This window comes from Alternaria atra (assembly GCF_907166805.1).
Source record: "Alternaria atra isolate CS162 genome assembly, contig: 21, whole genome shotgun sequence".
NCBI classification, from domain to species: Eukaryota; Fungi; Ascomycota; class Dothideomycetes; order Pleosporales; family Pleosporaceae; genus Alternaria; species Alternaria atra.
The window spans coordinates 651,122-670,659 of NW_025091319.1; the positions used below are offsets into that span (position 1 = coordinate 651,122).

The 19,538-nt window shown below is 49.7% G+C and overlaps 9 protein-coding genes across 9 annotated transcripts; 5 read left to right on the plus strand and 4 right to left on the minus strand.

Annotated features, from left to right (window-relative positions):
* Positions 1 to 270: 270 nt before the first annotated feature.
* Positions 271 to 1,269, minus strand: ALTATR162_LOCUS651 (uncharacterized protein; the record flags this gene model as incomplete). Its single annotated transcript, XM_043308245.1, has 2 exons — positions 271 to 1,108; positions 1,166 to 1,269. The coding sequence occupies 2 exons, from the start codon at positions 1,267 to 1,269 to the stop codon at positions 271 to 273; spliced, it is 942 nt and encodes a 313-aa protein (XP_043164180.1).
* Positions 1,270 to 1,579: 310 nt separating this feature from the next.
* Positions 1,580 to 2,374, plus strand: ALTATR162_LOCUS652 (uncharacterized protein; the record flags this gene model as incomplete). Its single annotated transcript, XM_043308246.1, has 2 exons — positions 1,580 to 2,266; positions 2,324 to 2,374. The coding sequence occupies 2 exons, from the start codon at positions 1,580 to 1,582 to the stop codon at positions 2,372 to 2,374; spliced, it is 738 nt and encodes a 245-aa protein (XP_043164181.1).
* A 2,650-nt stretch (positions 2,375 to 5,024) lies between these two features.
* On the minus strand, positions 5,025 to 6,374 carry ALTATR162_LOCUS653 (uncharacterized protein; the record flags this gene model as incomplete). Its single annotated transcript, XM_043308247.1, has 1 exon — positions 5,025 to 6,374. The coding sequence occupies one exon, from the start codon at positions 6,372 to 6,374 to the stop codon at positions 5,025 to 5,027; it is 1,350 nt and encodes a 449-aa protein (XP_043164182.1).
* A 630-nt stretch (positions 6,375 to 7,004) lies between these two features.
* On the plus strand, positions 7,005 to 7,331 carry ALTATR162_LOCUS654 (uncharacterized protein; the record flags this gene model as incomplete). The annotated part of the gene is made up of 1 exon (XM_043308248.1): positions 7,005 to 7,331. One exon carries the CDS (start codon positions 7,005 to 7,007, stop codon positions 7,329 to 7,331), a length of 327 nt encoding a protein of 108 aa, XP_043164183.1.
* A 2,655-nt stretch (positions 7,332 to 9,986) lies between these two features.
* On the plus strand, positions 9,987 to 11,338 carry ALTATR162_LOCUS655 (uncharacterized protein; the record flags this gene model as incomplete). The annotated part of the gene is made up of 2 exons (XM_043308249.1): positions 9,987 to 10,709; positions 10,784 to 11,338. The coding sequence occupies 2 exons, from the start codon at positions 9,987 to 9,989 to the stop codon at positions 11,336 to 11,338; spliced, it is 1,278 nt and encodes a 425-aa protein (XP_043164184.1).
* Positions 11,339 to 11,407: 69 nt separating this feature from the next.
* Positions 11,408 to 12,127, plus strand: ALTATR162_LOCUS656 (uncharacterized protein; the record flags this gene model as incomplete). The annotated part of the gene is made up of 1 exon (XM_043308250.1): positions 11,408 to 12,127. One exon carries the CDS (start codon positions 11,408 to 11,410, stop codon positions 12,125 to 12,127), a length of 720 nt encoding a protein of 239 aa, XP_043164185.1.
* A 911-nt stretch (positions 12,128 to 13,038) lies between these two features.
* On the plus strand, positions 13,039 to 13,962 carry ALTATR162_LOCUS657 (uncharacterized protein; the record flags this gene model as incomplete). The annotated part of the gene is made up of 1 exon (XM_043308251.1): positions 13,039 to 13,962. The coding sequence occupies one exon, from the start codon at positions 13,039 to 13,041 to the stop codon at positions 13,960 to 13,962; it is 924 nt and encodes a 307-aa protein (XP_043164186.1).
* A 2,164-nt stretch (positions 13,963 to 16,126) lies between these two features.
* Positions 16,127 to 17,371, minus strand: ALTATR162_LOCUS658 (uncharacterized protein; the record flags this gene model as incomplete). Its single annotated transcript, XM_043308252.1, has 4 exons — positions 16,127 to 16,436; positions 16,492 to 16,831; positions 16,887 to 17,130; positions 17,192 to 17,371. 4 exons carry the CDS (start codon positions 17,369 to 17,371, stop codon positions 16,127 to 16,129), a joined length of 1,074 nt encoding a protein of 357 aa, XP_043164187.1.
* A 1,038-nt stretch (positions 17,372 to 18,409) lies between these two features.
* On the minus strand, positions 18,410 to 19,439 carry ALTATR162_LOCUS659 (uncharacterized protein; the record flags this gene model as incomplete). The annotated part of the gene is made up of 2 exons (XM_043308253.1): positions 18,410 to 18,843; positions 19,010 to 19,439. The coding sequence occupies 2 exons, from the start codon at positions 19,437 to 19,439 to the stop codon at positions 18,410 to 18,412; spliced, it is 864 nt and encodes a 287-aa protein (XP_043164188.1).
* Between the last annotated feature and the right edge of the window lie 99 nt (positions 19,440 to 19,538).

Here is a 19,538-nt window from a genome sequence, read left to right on the forward strand (position 1 = left end):
CCGGATATCTTCTTCTGCCATGTACAGTAGCTTACTCAAAGATTGCGCAGTAAGAGGTGACTCCATCACTACCAGACTTCCGAGAATAAATCTCAGCATCTTGTAATGCTCCTCCTTCTCCTCAGCTGTATACTGCGGATGAAGCGAGTTTTGCAGAACGGTAGTGTAGATGTTATCAAGGTGTCTTTCGGGATGGGCTTGAATATCGCCATCACTCTTGATAATCGAACCTAGTCTTCGCGCCGCAAAATGCCTTCCTTGTTGGATGAATCAATGGGCAGTTGCAGCCCAGATGAAAAGACCACTGGCCCTCTGAACCATCTTCGCAACGAGTTCAGGGCCGGGCCAGCTAGCAGGTAGGCGCTGTTCCCGAGCAGTGATAGTAAGGCTGTGTTCCAGGAAGAGTTTTATGTCAGCATCGACAATGGAGGACGGTATGTGGTGCAGCACAAAACTCTGATGTAATGCATCCGAGACATGGTAGAAGCCGTGCCGGATCGCTACTTCAGGCCTGCTCGTCAAGATTATGCGGAGTCTTGGTCCGCTCAGTTCCTGAGCTTCAGCCAACAGTTCGATAACTACCCGGATGTCGTTATCATTGTCGCACTCATCCAGCGCATCGATGACTAGGACAAGAGAATTGATGTTGTCTGAATTATCTAACGCGGATAGTGAAGTGAGAACGAGGTGCTGCCACTGGTCGCGCAATGAGTATTCCGAGATATTAGGGCGCTCTGCAATCGCCTTACATATGTGCTGGCGAGATGCTGGAATGTTGTGCGCAAGCTGGACAGCAATACTTGTTGCGAATTTGCCCACATGGCTAACGTCACCGCCGCCTTTGGTGAAGAAGAAGCTAGCCCCTAAGCTCTTTCGCTCATAATGTCTACGAGCTACGGTCCGCGCGATTGTCGATTTTCCGGTACCAGCCAGGCCATTCAGCCAGTAGACACATCGCTCATCTCGTCCATCGGTCCAGCTGTATATCTCGTCCAAGAGTGCGGTTCGTGTAGAGGGAAGGCAGGTAGGCTCGTGCTGCTTGGTATACGCGTTGAACGGCGCCTCGGCGGCATACGGTAGCTTCTCAAGCACGGCATCCTGGGCTTCACTACAGCTCCATCAGCGACCGTAGACACTATTATCATTTTGAGGTAGTGTCGCATACTTCACGGTGTTATTCCCATGAACATGGTACTCCGCCGCTTGGATGGCGATCCTCCCACCTTCGTTGTTGAAGCAGACAGGCTGTGCAGTCGTACGTGCATCCATTCCGGCTAAGCAGTCAGGACGAGCAAAAACGACACATTGGAGAAAGAGAAGGACGGTACAACCAGATAGGATGGGTGTATGTCAGCCTTAGGACCACATTGTGCCGGTGACAGAGCTTAGGCAGTCGGACAGGTGCTTTGCGAGGCAGACCCCAAGCGGCTGAAGGATCATGCAGCAACAGACCGCGGACAGCGTTTCAGCCTCGCGTAAACATAGGCAACGAAAACCCGAGCCTCGTCGCTTTCTGACAGTACTACTATCCTACCATCTTCCAATTTCCGCTTTGCTGTTACCGTTGCAATCGTCCACTATGGAGGGAGCCGGTCTTGCTGTTGGGATCGCCGCCCTTGCTGGTCTGTTTAACAATGCCGTAGACTGTTTCGAATACGTCCGACTTGGTCGCGCTTTCGGTACCAACTTCCAAACCAGCCTGCTAAAGCTAGATAATGCGCGATTACGCCTTTCGCGATGGGGCGAGTCTGTCGGACTGGATGGCGACTTTGGCAACGCTCACGCTATCAAGCTAGCGACAGGACCGCCAGAAGACGTGGCCGCAGCCGAAAGAGTGCTGTCACAGATTATGAATCTTTTCGCAAACGCGGAGGGCATTTCGAAGAAATACAGAAGCCGCACAGGGGAAGCTGATTGGAACCTTGCAATTCTCGACGTGGCCACAGATATGGAACCCTTGGGCCAGTCGTTACACGAGAAGATGCGCACCATGTCCGTCAAGCGACAGAACAGCACGCCTCTGCGACAAAAGGTGCAATGGGCACTGTATGAAGAGAAACACTTTAAGAGGTTGATCGAAGATGTCACGGACCTTGTCAACGACCTCGTGCAACTGTTCCCTGCGGTACTCGAAGAACAGCGCAGGCTGTGCAGAACGGAAGCGTCTACAATCGGCTCTAGTGACTGTCTTCTTGCTCTACAAGACATTACCGCACTACAGGACAAGGAACTCCATCAAGCTGTTGTCGAAACGTTACTATCGAAAGTTAGTAGTCATATTTTATACTGTATGCATTAGATTCATGATTAATCGCTATCACAGGGCCACCGAAACACGACGTTCAACAACTACAATTCCAAGATCAGTCAGTAAGTAAATTCGAACCATGTTCACGGTAGCCAGGTCTTCAACATGTCATAGCGGACTCCACAGCTCAAGTCATGTACAATGCATCATGTCTCTGCAACGAGTAATTGAGTGTCATTTGAACGGAGTTAAATTCGCGGGCTTAAACCAGAACTATTGACTTTGTCTCCTCACCATTCCGCATAATCTCTCCATCCATTTGGTCGAGCAGAAAGCAGTCTCCCATCAGGTGATAGGTATCGTCGTGCTGGTGCTTTCCACTTGCTTTTCGCAGTACGAAGGGTACGTTCATGCCTGGTAACGCCCAAACTTCGTCTCCAGGTCGAGTCCCGGGGTAGCACAATCCAAGGTTTCCTGCCTCTGTGATGTACAAACAACGACTTTTCGTAGCCAACAACATTGGTGATGTGAAAGAGTAGGGAAACGAGTAACTTTCTCCTGTTATAAAACTCAGCCAAGTTTCAAGGCTGGGTAGGTCAGCATCTTCGCAACGTCTCCATTGCCCCTGATCTGCCACATCTTGTGTAATTGTTGCACAAATGGTACGTATGAAATCTTTGCAGAGAAGCACTCCATTTGTGCAGGTCAGCACTTCCGACGCCAACTTGAACCACTCGTATATAACCGTGATTGATGACGACAGGTCAAAACCTTGAAGTTTGTGTGTCTTGCCCACGAATCGGATAGTATCGGCCTTTCTAGCTTTGACGTGAAGCTCTTTATTATCCTTCACAGCGACTGTACACGGAGACCCTGCAGAACAGTCGTATAAGTTGGAGATGCGCGCCCTCGTCTGCTCCCACATGAGCTCATCATGTTCTTTAGACAGGTCACGGGCCCATGACGGCATTCCTCTGTTATATGGTCCAAATCCGCGTCCCAACAAAACTTGCGAGACGTCTATATCGTACTCTAACAATCTCCGGTATATATCGGTAAAGCAGTCCGCGAGCGTTTGCTTATAGTTAGGCGTGTATGCATCAAACATATGCCCAGGTGCCAGACCCAAGATTGAGAAGACTTTGTCCTGGGGGTCCTTACATTGTCGATTGGAAAAGTGAAGTAAGATACTCCGAAAGGACACACGTTCCTCATGGCTGGCCAAGGCCTCGATGGAAGCTGCGGTGCTTTGATGTCGACTTCGTCGAAGCTTATCAATCATTTCGATGGTGGACATGAATTCATTGAACTGATTTACTTTCGGCCAATTCTCCATCATCTCTCTTCCTTGTGTGCAGCAAGTAACAGATGAAGCATCCTTATTCTCGATGGTTAGTGAGAAACGGTTCCAGGTCGTGCTATATGATCCATACCACAAGATAGTGGATCTGGGTAGAATGATTTCTTGAACTGTCCATGATCTTGTCCACCATGGACTGTCTATTACCAGACGTAATGCAGCCATTTGATCAATGAATGCATCACTTGGTTCTCCTTCGTCATCTCCCTCCTCGAGAATGCCCGGAAGATCGTGCCAATGCTTCCCATCCGCAAAATGGTCGAAAATTGTGAATGGGTTTATCTCGAGCGATGAAGGCGGCGAGGATGCACCCAACCAGGCGTGCACGAGTGAACATCCAGAGTAGATATCCCCCATCATTTCTACTTGATGTGATTTCTCTTCCAGATCATGTTGATTTATGCAGATGGCATCCGCCCAGAGAACGAGGATATCGTTTGGATCTCTGATATGATGGAGAAAGTCAAACAGGTTAGTCGTGACTTGCAATTCGTGGCCGTCGACTTCGATCGGTACCGTTTCGTTGGGATTTCCCCATACATAGGAAACGCATGCGTAGGTTCCAGCAGCACTGGCGAGATCCGCTACGCTGAGCGTGGCTATTATGTGGTCGGTGGTCCGCGGTTGAAGATTTAGCAGCCGAATTTCTCTTCGACCGGCGTCCAATGGCTGTGTTTGATATGCGTGACTGCCATGTGATTCCATCCCTGCTTAAAAAAAATATTAGGCTTCAGTGCTGGTGATGGAGGAGACAAGAGGAAAAGTGACGGGACTGTATCTAAGCGTCGTAAATTGTATATAAAGGCCTGATCAACCAATGCGATACACTCGGGACTCAGCCTCGTAACTGTGGAGATGGAAGAGGCGTAGCCAAGCCGGGATACAGGCAGAACATGAACCTGAACTGTTGCACATCGCGAATTGCATCGTTCGAACCAGCGTAATTTCAAACTTCACGGCGAAAAGTCCGTTCGGTGCGTCAATCAGAAATGTCGTTGCTGAGATGGGAAGACTGAGTGCTTGAGTGCTGGAATCAGGTTCGAGGGGGTAGCGGGACGCTACGCGAAATCTTAGCGTGCAGGGGCGGCAGGCGCCTTACATACGGCATCGACACAGCCACCCCACGCACTTTCTGAGATTCCACAAATGGCTGCAAACCTCCGCTCGAAATTACAAAGCTGATAAAACGGGTGTTCGGGCTGGAAAACGCTCTGTGTATGACGATCGAGTCTGCATGCTGCACCTCATCACAGCTATGATTTGGGCTTGTACCGAGATGCTTCAATGAGTATCAAGTGAGCAATTAAGAGAGAAGCAGAGATTTTATCTTAGTCTGTCGAACACAAAAAGGTATTTTTCCATCGTTACACATGCGATCAACACAATGGTTCCAACTGAGGAACGGAACTTCACCGGCTACGCGATAGCCCAGGAAGGGACGTCCCACAAGTATGCCGATGTGGACGGCGCGAATTCATCGGTATGTAGGCAGGGAAAGTAGCGTATTCTGCCGTTGTGTTCAAACCACCATCGATCCCAGGCAGGCCCGTCTTCATTGCTTCCACTACCTTCGCTGCCCTGCAGCGACCCTGATGCTTCCTGTAACCCCATCCGAGGAATGACGTCGCGCAGAAAAGGGTTGCGACGTGTTGCGGCAACCGAATCCCATCGGACTGTGATTCTGACTTTCGGATCTGTTGCTTCGTACGCACAGTCTTGCTCGCGTTCTTTTGAATAGAGAAGCCCAGTGAAAATAAAGCGAACATTCCGCAGGAGAGTGCTGTGGTATATCGTTTGGATCGCTTCGATGAAAGGGCGCAGGCCCATGAGCTGTCTCTTGGGCAGACCCATCGCTACGCCCAAAGCAAGGAGCGTTGTGCGATAACTTTCCAGATTGACGGGATACTCAATGTATCCATCGTAAAAGCAGTTTGGGTCCCAGATGTCGAACAGCTCTTCGCAGACCGCGCAGACAGCGTCCAGATATACCTCCAGTAGCGGCTTGTCGTAGTTGACGTTGATGCGCCACCTTTCAGCAGTCAAGCCGAGGAGACCATACAGCTTATCCCGAGGGTCGTGACAGTCGTTCCAACAGTATTTGTACAGACACATCTCTAGTGTTCTGTAGTGTTCGGTCTCATTGATTACTGCTGGTATGCGGTTCAAGGTATCGAAGTGTCTCGCGACGGCATTCAATAGGTCACTCCATGCCAGCTCCACATCACCACATACAACGACTCTCGCACGTGCGAGCGCAATTTCTTGGACAACCCAAACCCTTGAGAAGTATGGATGGCGCAGCAATGTCGCGATAGCATCATTGGAATCGCCCACGTCATATCGCAGTCGTCGCGCAGCTTCGACCATAGCACTGTCACACCCAAGCCAAACGAGCACTTTGCTCGCTGATCGAAAAATCTTGTTCATCATGCCAACTTGCTTGCTCCGCTCGGCAAGATCGAATTGATTGATGCATAATTGGTCGACCCACATATTCTGAATAGAAGATGAGCCCCAAGGATGGGCGACAAAGGCCTGGAAGAAGTCGAAGAGGTTTTGGGGAACGCTGTGAATCCTGCCTTCGATGAGAACGCTATGTGTCGGCGCAAGGTCGCCCCATGTATATGAAAGCGCTGTATATCCTTCGCCGAAGGGGACAATAGCCGGCTCTAAGTTACAGAGTAGCTGTAGAGTAGCGGGATGTCGTCGTACACGAAGGAACCGTATTTGCGAGTCTGCGAGAGGGGCGTACGTATAGTGCGACATTTGAACATCTTATAAGCGTCAATTCAGCCCAATGTCTTACCAATCGCTAACCAATCTCGCCAGTATAACTCGAAGATATCGATCTTACTCACCTATCTCGTTCTGGTTGTCCCAACGTCTCATCGTGTGGAGCTGATATACGGCATACCCCGCTTCAGGTCAGCACAGCGCGCTAGGTGCAAGCTCACCCTGATGGCCACCATTTCGAGTACTGTGGCGACTACGGCCCATACCGATGATTATCTCAAATTTTCGACAAGACGGAGAAGCTAGCATACGTTACCTTTCTCTCGGGAACCGTTGATGCAGGTGATGATTTGGAGAATGACAAATACTTCCAAGCCGTTCATATCCTCCTCTGGCAGCTCATTTACAAGCTGGAGACGTGAACGAAGCACGATGTCGTCGTCACGATCACTCCCACAGTCTCTCAGGCGCGTCAGGGCCGGTTGAAAAAGGATGGCGCAATCATTCACAGCGTCGAGTCCCTGCATATCGCCAACGACAGCTGAATTCACGCCAAGCTGCACCGCTGGGACGATGTAATGACCAAGATGCACGCCTGGGAAATAACTCAATACGACCGCATAATCATGCTCGATGTTGACTCGATGTTGCGCAAATCGCTTCATGGAGTTTTTCGACGACCCAGGCGCCCAACTCCTCGCCACTAAGCCCTCCAACGATACCAAACTGCTGCTGAACTACCACGTCGCGTCCAACCCAGAAGTTTGGGACTCTTCCCATTCTTTCCCACCCATGTTTGGCACAGGCCTCAAGGGCGCTAGACTCATGAACGCCGGCTTCTTCATCCTCGCGTCTTCGCTCCCCGCATTCGAATACTACAAATCGATGCTCGACGCGCCCTACTCTTTCGATCCCAAATATCTGGAACGAGAATATCAAGACGAAGCAATAGTTGCTGACGAGACGGTGAGAGATGAAAGAGTGGTATGACACTTTTGAGGGATCGAACTTGATGCGTGTATAAGGGTTTCGCGGGAGGACAGAAGCGAGGCTCCTTGGAGTTGAAGATGTTTTGTTGCGATAATACCTAATGTTTTAACATGTTCTATTTGAAGGACCGTTATCAACATCTCCAGAGCATTACCACTTCTATGTCTGAGGTTCAAAGGTCTTCTGCATCATGCTGAGAGGTATCACCGAGCCGCACACATAGGTTACAGTCAATGTTCGACGATCCCACTACAATGAAGTAGACGGCTGTTAATACGACCATCTTGCGATGCTAGTCGGTCGAAAAGCTGAGAATGAGAGAGTTTTCATTGCTTACCGCTAGTTAACTTCCAATTGTATGACATCAAAATTATATGCGCTGTGGGTGCTTCATCGATACACCTTGTAAATCGTGGTAATTGGATGCAATGTGTTTGGTCGAGGTCATGCCTAGTCATACAAGTAAGTCAGGCAGGGGACTTAACGTCTGTCTACGGCTTCACCTTATATCCTTGATATACTCTATGCATAATGAAGGGCTTGGTATGTGCTCTGCTGTTATCAATGCGGTAATCGTTACTGGCCCCTCGTCTACGAGTGGATGTTGACTAGGGTAAAGTTTCGCGCAAACGTCGTTAATCTTGCTGGGCAATGCTGAATATACAATCCTGAAGCGACTTCGTGGCGTTGTTGATGATAGTCATTCGCTGTTTGTTGATTTCCGTGCCAGCCGGCACACGAGGCCTCAGTTCTAGATTCGCCAGCATTTCCTCAGCTAACGCGGTCAACATGTCGCTCTTCCTCCGTCCGTGTCACAATCGAGTGCAGCTTGTTCGGCCGCTTTTTTGAACAGCTCGACGGCATGCTCCCCTGTTGTACCGGATGAGATGATGTCCTGGTAATCTAGCTGTGTCTTTCTAGCATGTATCTCCGTCTGGGCTGTGCGAAGGGTAAAACCGTCCACATATCGGAAAAACTTATCTTCGGTTTCCTTTTGAGCTCGAATGGCTGATAACAAATCTGTGTTGCGGATGCTGTAGGCTTTATGCTGTTCTTCTGCTGTACCTTTTGGTCGATCTGGATCGTCTACGCCGTTTGAAGCGGACTTGTTAAACGTTGGTTCTTCGTAATCTCCCTGTTCCCACATTTCTTGGAAGACTGAAGGAGGACGGACAATTTTCTCCGAAGATTCAGAATCAGGAGGTAGCGTAGTCCTTGAGTTAACATCGTTGTCCGTAGGAGAAGCTGTTAGCATAGCTCCATTGCTGAGCTCTGAGTTGACCCGACGATTACTCTCGCACAGTTCAAACACTTTGCATGTGCTTGAGCCTTTTAGGTACCCTTTGAATCATATGTTTGAGGACCAATACAATGACGTTTTGTAGGAGAGATCCATGAACGACCAAGGGTCCAGGACGCCCTGCTCAAGCTCAAGAGGATCATGGCATGATAGGAACTCAGGGTCATCGCTAGTAAGCCTGTCACCGTCAAAGGGCTCTCCTTTCTTTCGAAAGCCAATGCGAGAAATTCGCTCGAACTCGTTAAGACCCTGTAATCCCTTCGAACCACGTCACGCGATTGGAGCGAATACCCCACACTTTGGGTGTTGCTCCAGGAGAATATCGAAGCGATCCTTGGATACCGCTTGACCGAAGATGGTGAGAGTAACGCTGTCATCTCCGATCCTGCCCTTCGAATCAGTGGTCGATTCATGGACCCTGGCTAGCACTAGATCGCCTGGTTCAAACCCAGAGATCTCATACTTTGTTAATTCCTCCTCGTGTCTGATATTCGAAGCCTTAATAAGATGAACAGCCTCGGTCCGTTCGCCGGGAAACTGATCAATAATTACACTTCCCAACCAGGCGGAAGTGCTAGGATTATCGGCCTGTTCAGCTCAGCGTCACTCCTGATGAGGCTTGAAAAGTTTGCGCGTCGGCGTTGAGGAGGTAGTCTCCTTACACCTGAAGGCCCCTGTGGGTTGAAACTATTGATATGACTTTGCGTCATGTTTTGATGAAGATGTTTGCGTAGGTCTACGACGTAGTCAAAATCGAAAGCAGTCTACTGTGATTGGGAACTCTGGTGTATTGGTGGTATATTCGGTGTAGATCATGGAGATGTTCTGATGATGAATTTGGAGAACGAATTTACGCTTGTGGTTCAAAGCACAGTTCATGAACATCGCAATAGAAAGCTTTATGACCATATAGCTGATCGTTATAGAGTATACTACTTCACAGCGTTCGCTGGACAACTGATCGCCCGCCTCGGGCAGAGAGTTACCAGCATAGCCGTGGCATGGATCAACATGGCCCTGTCGCTCACATACCGTCATTGAATCGCCACCGTTGGCAGCTTGCTGACCAGACAAATTTACCTGCGAATATGTCATCAATGATTCGAGACTTTTACACTAGGAGATGTGATGTAGAACAACACGCAGACGTACAAAGGGAAGCTTTGTTCGTTTAGAACTATACATCTACCCAACGCCAGTATTTCCTTCGCCTCAGATACAACTACTTTAACATGCTCAACACCGATGACCAATTTCAGCGAGGATCTCAGCATGGAGCGAACACGATCGAGAAAGCCAGAAAGTGAGAGCTAGCGATCGATGATAATCCGGAAACCATCGAAGGTACAGGTGCAATGGAAGTAAGACAAAACAAACGCGCCAAACTCGACGATGGTATTGGAGGGGAGCTGTCACACAATGTACGTTACGGTCAGGGAAGAAGTCCTTTAATCAACAAGAAGTTGTTGCTTCCGGATGAAGCGGGGGAAATCGACGAAGACTTGAAAACTGCCAGGCATCAAAAAGACACGATTGAAGGTGGTGGCAAAGGTTTCGGTCGTCCTGTACAGAATTTAGAAGAGGGACATAACGGAATCCGGGCAGATTTCGAGCAGCTCTATGCTATTGGAGCTTCCGAGATGTTCCTGTTGGGAAAGGCCGGTTCGGGGCCGCCCGTAATGCTGATGAAGTTGTCGTATGTGCTAGCACAGAAGATTGATAACCAAATTTCAGCTGGCCGAGCATATCGACGTGCGAAGGACACATCAACCCTTGAGTTGGATAGGGCGCTCAGAAATAACAAGCTCATGGAAAATTATCTTCTTGAACGTATGCGAGGTATGTTGAAGCTTAAGCGGGACCGAAAGCCGACCCCTGAAGAGAATCAAGTCGCTTTTCGCATGCGTCAGGAAGCTCAGAATCTGGAAAAAGCAAAAACAATATTTGAGACGGAGAAAGCAAGGCTGGTACGAAATGTCGAACTTGCTCGTGAAGCCTGGGAGAATGCTGCGTTGCCAGCGGAGGAGGTCTCTCAGCACCTCTTCGTCCAACGTAGATTAATCGATGAGCCTTCGCCAGTCCGAAGAGCGAGTCCTCGGGAGTGAGCCGGTGCAACCGCGGTGGAAAGGCCTTTTGCTGCAAGTTCACGCAGTTTGAGAGTCTCACTGAGCACTGTCGCTGGACGGAAAACTGCGGCAGCGACTGTAAAAGCGACGAGGCAGAGGTGGCGTACGCGTGGGACCGCTGGGGTTACGCGACCATCCTTTGCAACGGCTACGAGTACTGCTGCAAGAAGAAGTATCCCGTCCCGCTCAGCAAATGCCACTGGGACGGCAAGGGAGACTGCGCCCAGAACATGTGCGCAACGTTGGAGGTGACGCTGTGGATCAACATGCGAGGAGATACGGATGACAGCGGCTCCTGCAACTGGCGCCGGCACAAGTCGCTCTGCTGCACGCCCTCCGCCGACGCCCCGGAGCAAAGCGTTTGCGACACTGACATCTGCGCTGACGGCGAGTCCCTGTGCGATGACAGCGCTGGCGATGCGGTCAGCAGTGTGACCCGGAGGGCATTGTCCGTGGGTGACAGCGGTGACGATGACATTGATGACAACGAATCCGAGTACTTTGGCGAGCTGGATAAGACCAGGCCCGGCGAACCACGCGAGTTCGCCATCAAAATGGCGGCTGCCGGCACTCTTGTCTGATACTCTCGACCCTACCCCACAGGCAACAAGCGAGACTATCTCTTTCGCGCTACAACTAGGCTGGCAAACATGCTGGTCAATGGAGGATACGATGCAGTATCCGCCATCTGCACCTCCCCCGCCCTCACCTTTCTCAAGGTAGCGGATCTCCCTAAAAAAGCGTTCCAAACAGAGCATTTCTTCGAGGTGCAGTTTCCCAAGACCTTCCTCGAGACCTGCGTCATAGGACTCTTGCCCAGCATCATCGGCCAGATCAAGCTACAAGCCCCAATGTTGAACGAGGCGCTTCTCCTGGCCAGCTGGAATAAGAAGTACGCCACTGGCATTGCCCTCAACACCTTTTACGAGACGGATTCCCGCCTAAAGGGAGTGCCTGGCAAGTATGTGCCGCCTTCCAACACGCCATCCGGCCGCCTCATGACGGTTCTCGGTGACTGGGGCAATATGGAGAATCTGCTCCTAGTCAAGTCGCACGTCAACTGGGTAAAGGGCCAGCTCTTTAGCCTTAACAACCCTATGGCCGAAGGCAAGCTTAAGACAAACATCGCCGAGGCCCTAGCGGGCGACAAGGGCAGCGCCATGAAGATTGAAACGGTGCTCAAGCATGTCTTCTCAGTCTTTGACTACCTAAACGATGCTACCGCTAAGATTGTAGAGCGCAAGACACTCAATGCCATCACGCAAGAGATCACTAACATAGAAAATCACATTCCCGAGCTCAAGGGCATTAAGGCTATCTTTGATAAGTTTATGCCCACGTACAAGGCGGCTGTCCTAAAGAAAGCCTAATTGTTTATTGTTATGGTGGACAATCGTGTTAAGTTCGACCTGGTAGCAGCCGGACTTAGCACTTCCACGCCCGCTCACCTTTCCTAGTTGCAGTATACATGCGAATACTACGCTAATAGGGTGAACGATTTGAAGTGGCAAGATCCATTAGGCTTTTAAATATATTAAATGCGTCCTAGGGTTAGAGATAGGTAGATGATTTAATTATGTATTGTATAGTAACATAGTTGAACTATGTGATGGGCTGGAGCCCAGTTGGTGAGTCCTCGATGATATCTCGGTCACGTGCGCGAGGCGCACTGTCCACAGATTCCGGGTGCCCCCCCCCTGAGCACCCGGATTCTGTGCAAGCGAGCCCGGCGGAAGGTTATCCCGAGCCGCCGCCCCCTGAACGACCTTCAGAACCCTAGCTACCTGTAGTTCTCTTCTCTATCGAATACAACTCCAGTATACCTGTGCGATAGCTCCCTGAGCGTAGCCCCTTACAAACTACGCTACTAATGTATATAAAGTATTAGGTTTAAGAATATACTTAGACTTTATATTAAGCTTAATAACAAATCTTTAAAGTTTATCTCATTTTATTATGTTATTGTAAATTTATTATACGTCACGTCGGGTGAGGTTGAGTGGGGCGGGTAGCTTACTAGTGTGGCTAGCTTACTAGGTAGGGGAACACGTTGTTGACTAGCACTGCTGCTGTAAAATAACCCGACCCCCCTTTCCCCCACCCTTCGGCCTATCTTTCTCCTTATCTCATCCAAGTCCGCATGCTTATCTGGTTGAGGGGTACTATACATCCAACCCTCGCAATCACAGTGAGCAAGAGTCTTTTCCAATCCTCCAGTCGCTCGTTCTTCAGCCTCCCACTTCACCACCACCGTGCCCTGTCCACCCGGACAGCCCCTGCCATGGCGAAGCCACTTACAGACGCGGAAAGGGCCCGCGTTCAGGCTCACATGGATCATCTTGACAAGGCTATGGCCGTTATCACAAAGTCAGAGGTCGATCCCGACAAGGTCAATGCTGCTCACGAGGCGGCTGCTAGGGCGCATCCCGTTAGCAAGGAATTGTTCCAGGCTTATAGCGCAGAGGTCCTAACAGAAACGGCTGACCCCCTGAGGGTGTTGAACGACTTATTTAATATCCTCAAACCAGACGCGCCTTGGGGTCTGGCCGTGTACCGTGCCTCGTACAACGACGATGCGGCTTGGCATCGTATACTCTCTGTGCTCCGCCGAGATATCGAGTCATCACTAGCAGTATATCAGGCTCAACCAGGCCTTCTCGCAAGACATGAGTTGGTCGTGATAGATGATCAGTCTAAATTCGAAGGAGCAGGTCCCAAGAAGATCCGCGAGCATTTTAATAGCTGGGCCGTAGATGAGCTACAACGTAACTGGCGTGCCGACCGCGAGCCTGCGACGAAGGATGAAATAACTAGCGCAGCCAGCAGCACGGATTATCTGCACCATGCTGGATCTCGCCACAATTTCTGTCTTCTTGTTGACGACATCTGCCTCGAATCAATCGAGATGATGGGCAAGCCCGTGTTTAAACTCGTCAAGAGAAACTGGGCGTCCGATAGCGAAGAAGACGAAGCCGAGGAAGACGAAGAAGACGAGAAGTTTGACTGTGAGGGCGGAGAAACAAATAATGACCATGAAGATGTCGGTTGGATGTACGTCGACACTAGTGACTACGTTGATGTTCAGGATCAGTTGCAGGAGGATGATTTCTGGCCGGAATTGTATGTAAGGCCGCCGCTTATGCGTTGGGAGGAAGATTTTAACAGGGCGCCTGGTTTCTGGCGACGGAACGCATCTTCTGCATAGATAGGATAAGACTACTTATCGTAGCTTAGTTAGCTTATATATCCCTCTTAATAACTTTAATTAAAGAACAATTCTAATACTAATACTAGCCGCTTAGCGATGTAACGAGCACAGGATCTTTGTTAAATTTAGTATGTCGCCGATATGTGTGTTAGGGTATCGACTCGGGGGAGACGATTGCGGCGGCGAAAGATATGGGTGGAAGACCGGTATATCTGGATGAGGTCACTGAAGTTGTTGGCTTACTGTGTATGCCTGAGGCCGGGTCGATCACGGGACAAGTCGTCGGTACTAATGGTGGGGGTGTCATGACCAAAGGGTGAGCCGCAGTGATTTTAGCTATGTCACACAAGATGAATCACGACCGACTTTTGTCAATTGAAAGCTAGCAAGGGTAGTTCAATGCTACCAATGAGTTGTGTTGAGTTCTATATTTTGGGTGTCAGATGTCACGATGAGATTATGGCGGGAGAGCGTGACACCATAGTTAGTCGAGGACGCAGTTCACGATGCATCGTTGCAAAGAAAGAGTTCATATTCAGCGCATTTGCTTCGTTGAACTGTCTAGCTGTTTCGCACACCTGCGCTATCTCGTTATATCATTATGGAGTGTCGGAGACCAGACCTCTAGCACAAATCTTGAAACCAACAAAGTGCGGTGTATTAGCATGCCATGTAACCACGAAGCCTAGAGGTGGTAGCTCTAGTGGCATCCGGTGACGTAAAGCTTCGCTGGATCCCGCGAAGAGAGGATGAAATCGAACCACGGCGAAGGCACTATAGTCTGCCCTTCTACACAGAAGTTACTCTTCTCACCCTTAACCTGCCTAAGCTCCTATTAGCTCGCTGAATTATTATATGTCCTTTAATTTTGTAGTACAATCGCTATATATGTCAGGCACCAGGTTACTCTGGGCCCGTTTGGGCCGGTATGCCAAGCAATCGCAGTATATTAGCCTACCTTACCGCTGTTGTGGCTCGACAGCGGTTCGTCTCTAGTCTTACAAGGCAATATACCTCTACTTCCACTATCGCGGTGCATCTCGTATCTATAAAGACTCTATTGCTTGACAATATAGGCCCTAGGTAAGCAAAGGCTATTAAACGCTTTGGCGTGGACACGATGTGGTTGCACTACGGTCAGCCCTGATAGTCGTCGTGGGCTGTTGCGATGGTACGCAGCCACCCTCAATGGCTCCCCATTGGAACGGAACAATCCACGATGCTCGAAAAGGGTGTGGTGATTGATATCTGCGTCCAAGTCTAAGATGACGCCACGATGCTCCAGTAGTCCTCGCAGTGACAGTCCGTAGAAGTATTCGCGATCTCGACGGCCAAGCTCTACGACTAGGGAGTAATTCTCAAGTACGTCGGCCACAATTGCGGGGCGCCCTTTACCTAGCATCGTGCCTTTTACTGTCTTGAGTACCATATCCCCATCGGCTTTGTCTGACATGGTACCTCCATGGATATTCACGCGAGTGCAGAAAGTGCTTTCTCGGCGGAGGGATACACTCTTGTTAGTAGCTACTGCTTTATGCACGAAGTGAGAACCACAGTTTCCGTACCCGAATCGCCTCCGGCGTTTGAAAAGCCAACTGCACAGGAATTCCCACTCCAGATCGCGTCTCATACTGGTTTTCATTCCATAGATGAGCATGCCAAACGTGCTCCAAATCACGAGTACGAACCCGTTTTTCAGGCTGTGGCCGTGATGAGCCCCGATACCCGATCCATCGACGTGGGTATCGTGATCGATCGCATCACAATGCTGACTTTGATCAAGTTCGAAAGTGTGTTTCATTCCAAGAGTTTCATCTTGATCTACAAGAAGACTGAAATTAGTTGGCAGTTTTGACAGCGATGAGTAGAGAAGACGCGAAGATATATGAGGCAGGGAAGTGAATTGGGGCACTGCCTAAAGAAATACTGGACAGGTTTCGGGATTGAGAACTTTCCTGTCTACGTGGTTGGTGTCACGATAAAATGAGTTTAAGCATCAAAACCTTCATATCATCTTCTCGAAGTCTGATCGGCACAGTCTAGCCATTGCGGTTCATATCAAGAAAGAGTAACATCTAGTACATATGGTACATAATCAACGGGTTTAGACCAATGAGGTTTGATGTCGACAAGCACGACCTCGAATCGATCAATTCAACGCCTAGTTAGCAACGCAAACATAGTAATCCAGCCACAGGCTACCACAGTTGCTGCCCACATCTGGGTTCAACCCGTAGAACTTCGTAAGCGAGATGTTGAACTGCGTAGCGATCTTAGCGCAGTAGTCACCAGAGACGGCCTTGTACCACTTCTTGCAGCTCTTGTTGACATTAGGCTGGGTTGGCGAAGGGACGTTGCTGGTTGGCTGAGGGGCAGTCGTAGTAACGGGCTGTGTGGGCGTACCCTTCACTCCGATGCACACGTAGTAGCTCAACCAAAGTGACTGACAGTTGCTGCCAACTGCAGGGTTCCTGTTGATGGGGTTAGATCGACAAAGCGCACGTGAGATGTAATGAAGGAACTTACCATTTGTAGAAGTCCTGGAGCGTGAAGGTCTTGTATTTGGACACAATGGCGGCGCATTGGTCACCAGAGACAATCTCGTGGTAGCGCTGGCAGTCGGACGCAATACCTTCTTGAATAGGGCCGGGGGCGTTGGAGGTTGGGACTGGGGCTGCGGTGGTGGTTGGCTTGGTGGTAGGTGTGCCTGTTACACCGACACACACGTAGTAGTCTAGCCAGAGCCCGGCGCACTGGTTTCCAACGGCGGGGTTCCACTTGTAGAAGTCTGTCAAACTGAATGTGCCGTACTTGGATACGATGGAACCGCAAGAATCGCCAGAAGAGACCTTGTAGAATGACTTGCCTAGAAATGGTGTTAGAAGTAGTAAGAACAATATGGTTACTCGGCCGTTGCTCACAGTCACTGGCAATTCCATTCTGGGTGGGAGAAGGGCCGCTAGGAGCGGTCGTAGTGGTCGGCGTTGCAGATTTACTGGCAGATGAAGCAGGCACCGTGGAAGAAGAGACCACCGAAGATTTGGATGTTGTAGCACTTGCAGTTGGTTCAGGGCCATCCCAAAGAAGACAATAGTTCTGGCCGGTCACGAGTGCGTCGCACTTCACACCATTGTTCCATCGGATGAATTCAGTCTCTGTGATATCCTGTCAGGTCTTCAATTAGCGATGAAACTATACAGACGGACATATAATCGTTGAGACATACCCAATCACTGGCTAGAGACTTGCAAGTGTCGCCAGCTGATGCGGGCCACACGAAGCCACAGTCACGCTTCTGAATCACGGCTGAAGCAGCACTCTTGGCGAGCAGCAGTGTACTGACACTCAAGATGAGGGTGGATGAAACCATGTTTACAGACTGGAATACAAGCTGGCCGGTGACCATATCAACGGGAAGCATGCGGTAATTTATATTCAACTCAGAGACTAAAAGCTGATATCGTAATGCCAGGAACGGCACCAAATTATTCCCTTTCCCAGGCGTACCATGATGCTTGTTGAGCAGGATCGTGTCCTAGCCTAGAACTGGCTTTTACTTCCGCTGGTGCCTGCGAAAGGTCTTCCGAGTATTGAGAGGGCACCATCATGTGGTCCCGGGAATTTCCCGTACTAGCTAGCAGTGTCCTCGTCCCTCCTTGTGCCATGCGACCCTTGCAAGTCTCTTCCTGCACGAAGCCCATGCCGTCTCCGATATCAGGTGTCCACTTTATGAACAAAGGCATCGAAAATTCATCATCCTACGTCATCCCAGAACCAAACTGTTTGCACTGAGTCTGAACACGTGGGTCTTTGGACATTCGCTATTTGGCGCCACTGAGATACTGAGTAGAAGAGCGGATAAGCAGAGAGCTCATGAGTGCAATCTAGAAGTCTCTAAGAGGTATGGTGTAGTTAATACATTGCTCATTGTCATCTCGGTTATAAGGCTGGACCGTAAGCTTCACGAAAGTACACTTGGCGAAGTCTGGGCATCGAAAACCCCCTCGGCAGGGTCTATGGGATCAAGCGCAGGTACGCCCGGACTATAGTGCGTGCACGTGCATATACGAGAACGGGGCCGTGGTGCTATTCAGATCCGCACTAGCCAGATTCGGAAGGTAAATATCTAAGCTCTGGCTTCCAGACTGGCAAATTTGGCATTTTGTCATGTGAAGCAATCTTTTTCTTCGATCAGCATATGCTGCTCATGAAGGCTGAGGAGATCACATGAGGTATGAATCAGCAGAGACACGGCGACAGTTGTGGAAAAACAAGAGGTATATTTGGATTCAGCCGTACGAAGGCCCCGAGAACAGCACTGTTCAAAGGTAAATTGATCTAATATCAACATAGCATAACATTGCTGAGTGAATCATGACTGTTCTAGTGTACATTCTCTAAGTACAAGGCGGAGGGGCGGCATCACAAAGTGCGGCGGAGGCTCTCAAGCCACACACTTGAAGTCGAACTTGAGCTTGAGGTAGTGATGACGCCATGCCATGTGTACCTTGTAATGAGTGAAAGCTGGGTCGTACTTGACTGCCATTGGAACCCTTCCGTAACTCCTCACTGCCTTCTGCACTGCCGCAGTATCTTTGAAAGCAGTTCCTGAATCAGCAAGCGTTTTTTGCCAGTCCACGGACCATATCGTGCGGCTACTATCCCATTTGTAAGGGGATGAGTTCAGTGCCAGTTTGGCTCCAGGGAACCTAGTGCCTATTTCATCGATCAAGCCCTTTGGAACCTTCGCGCCAGGTTGGCTTGACAGTGTGTCGGACTTGCGGACAACATCCACTTCGCGTAACAACGTAAGAATTCTGCTCTTGTTCTTATCGAGTGCATCGGTAGGCTTGCTGTTTTCTTGCATCTTTTTGTACGCTAGAAATCAGGTTAGAAAACGTTCGAATACATGATTGTCCAGACCATTGTATACAAAGGGTTCCAATGATGCCGCGAGAACGGACGCATGAGCATGACCCTAACACATACTACTAGATGCTTCATGACTAGTTGCACCATGCAAGCCAAGAAGACTCATACGTACACAATTCCATGACTTTTTCAACACTCGCGATTTGGTCCCAATATTTCAAAGTTGGCTTGCCTTGGATGAGTTCGGCGTTGACTTGTTTGGTTCCTCCTGTTGCTAGAAGCATCTTGGTCGCCTTCTCCGGGTCGGGGTCACTTAGGTCCACACCGGCGCTTTTGAGGTCCGACTCCGTGTAGGTCTTATCCGTGACGTGGTTGAGAAATTCTTTGAAATCGGCTCCGGAGGAAGACTGAACTTTGGCTGCAAGCCTTGGAAACAAGTATTTTTGCTTTTCGCCAAAGGCAATGACAGCATTGCGGTATGCGAAAAACAGCGTGACCTTTTCGAGAGCATGTGCCGGTGGATTGGCAGCGACGAAAGATAACCACGGAAGAAGAAGGGCGAGGCTGACAAGCCAGCGACAGAGGTACTGAGGCAAACGCATTATGATGGCACCCCGAACTCGAGTTTGGATATCCTCGGAAACAGAATTGATATTCGAGAGGGGAACGCCAGGAAGAAATGAGGGATCAAGGTTCGATGG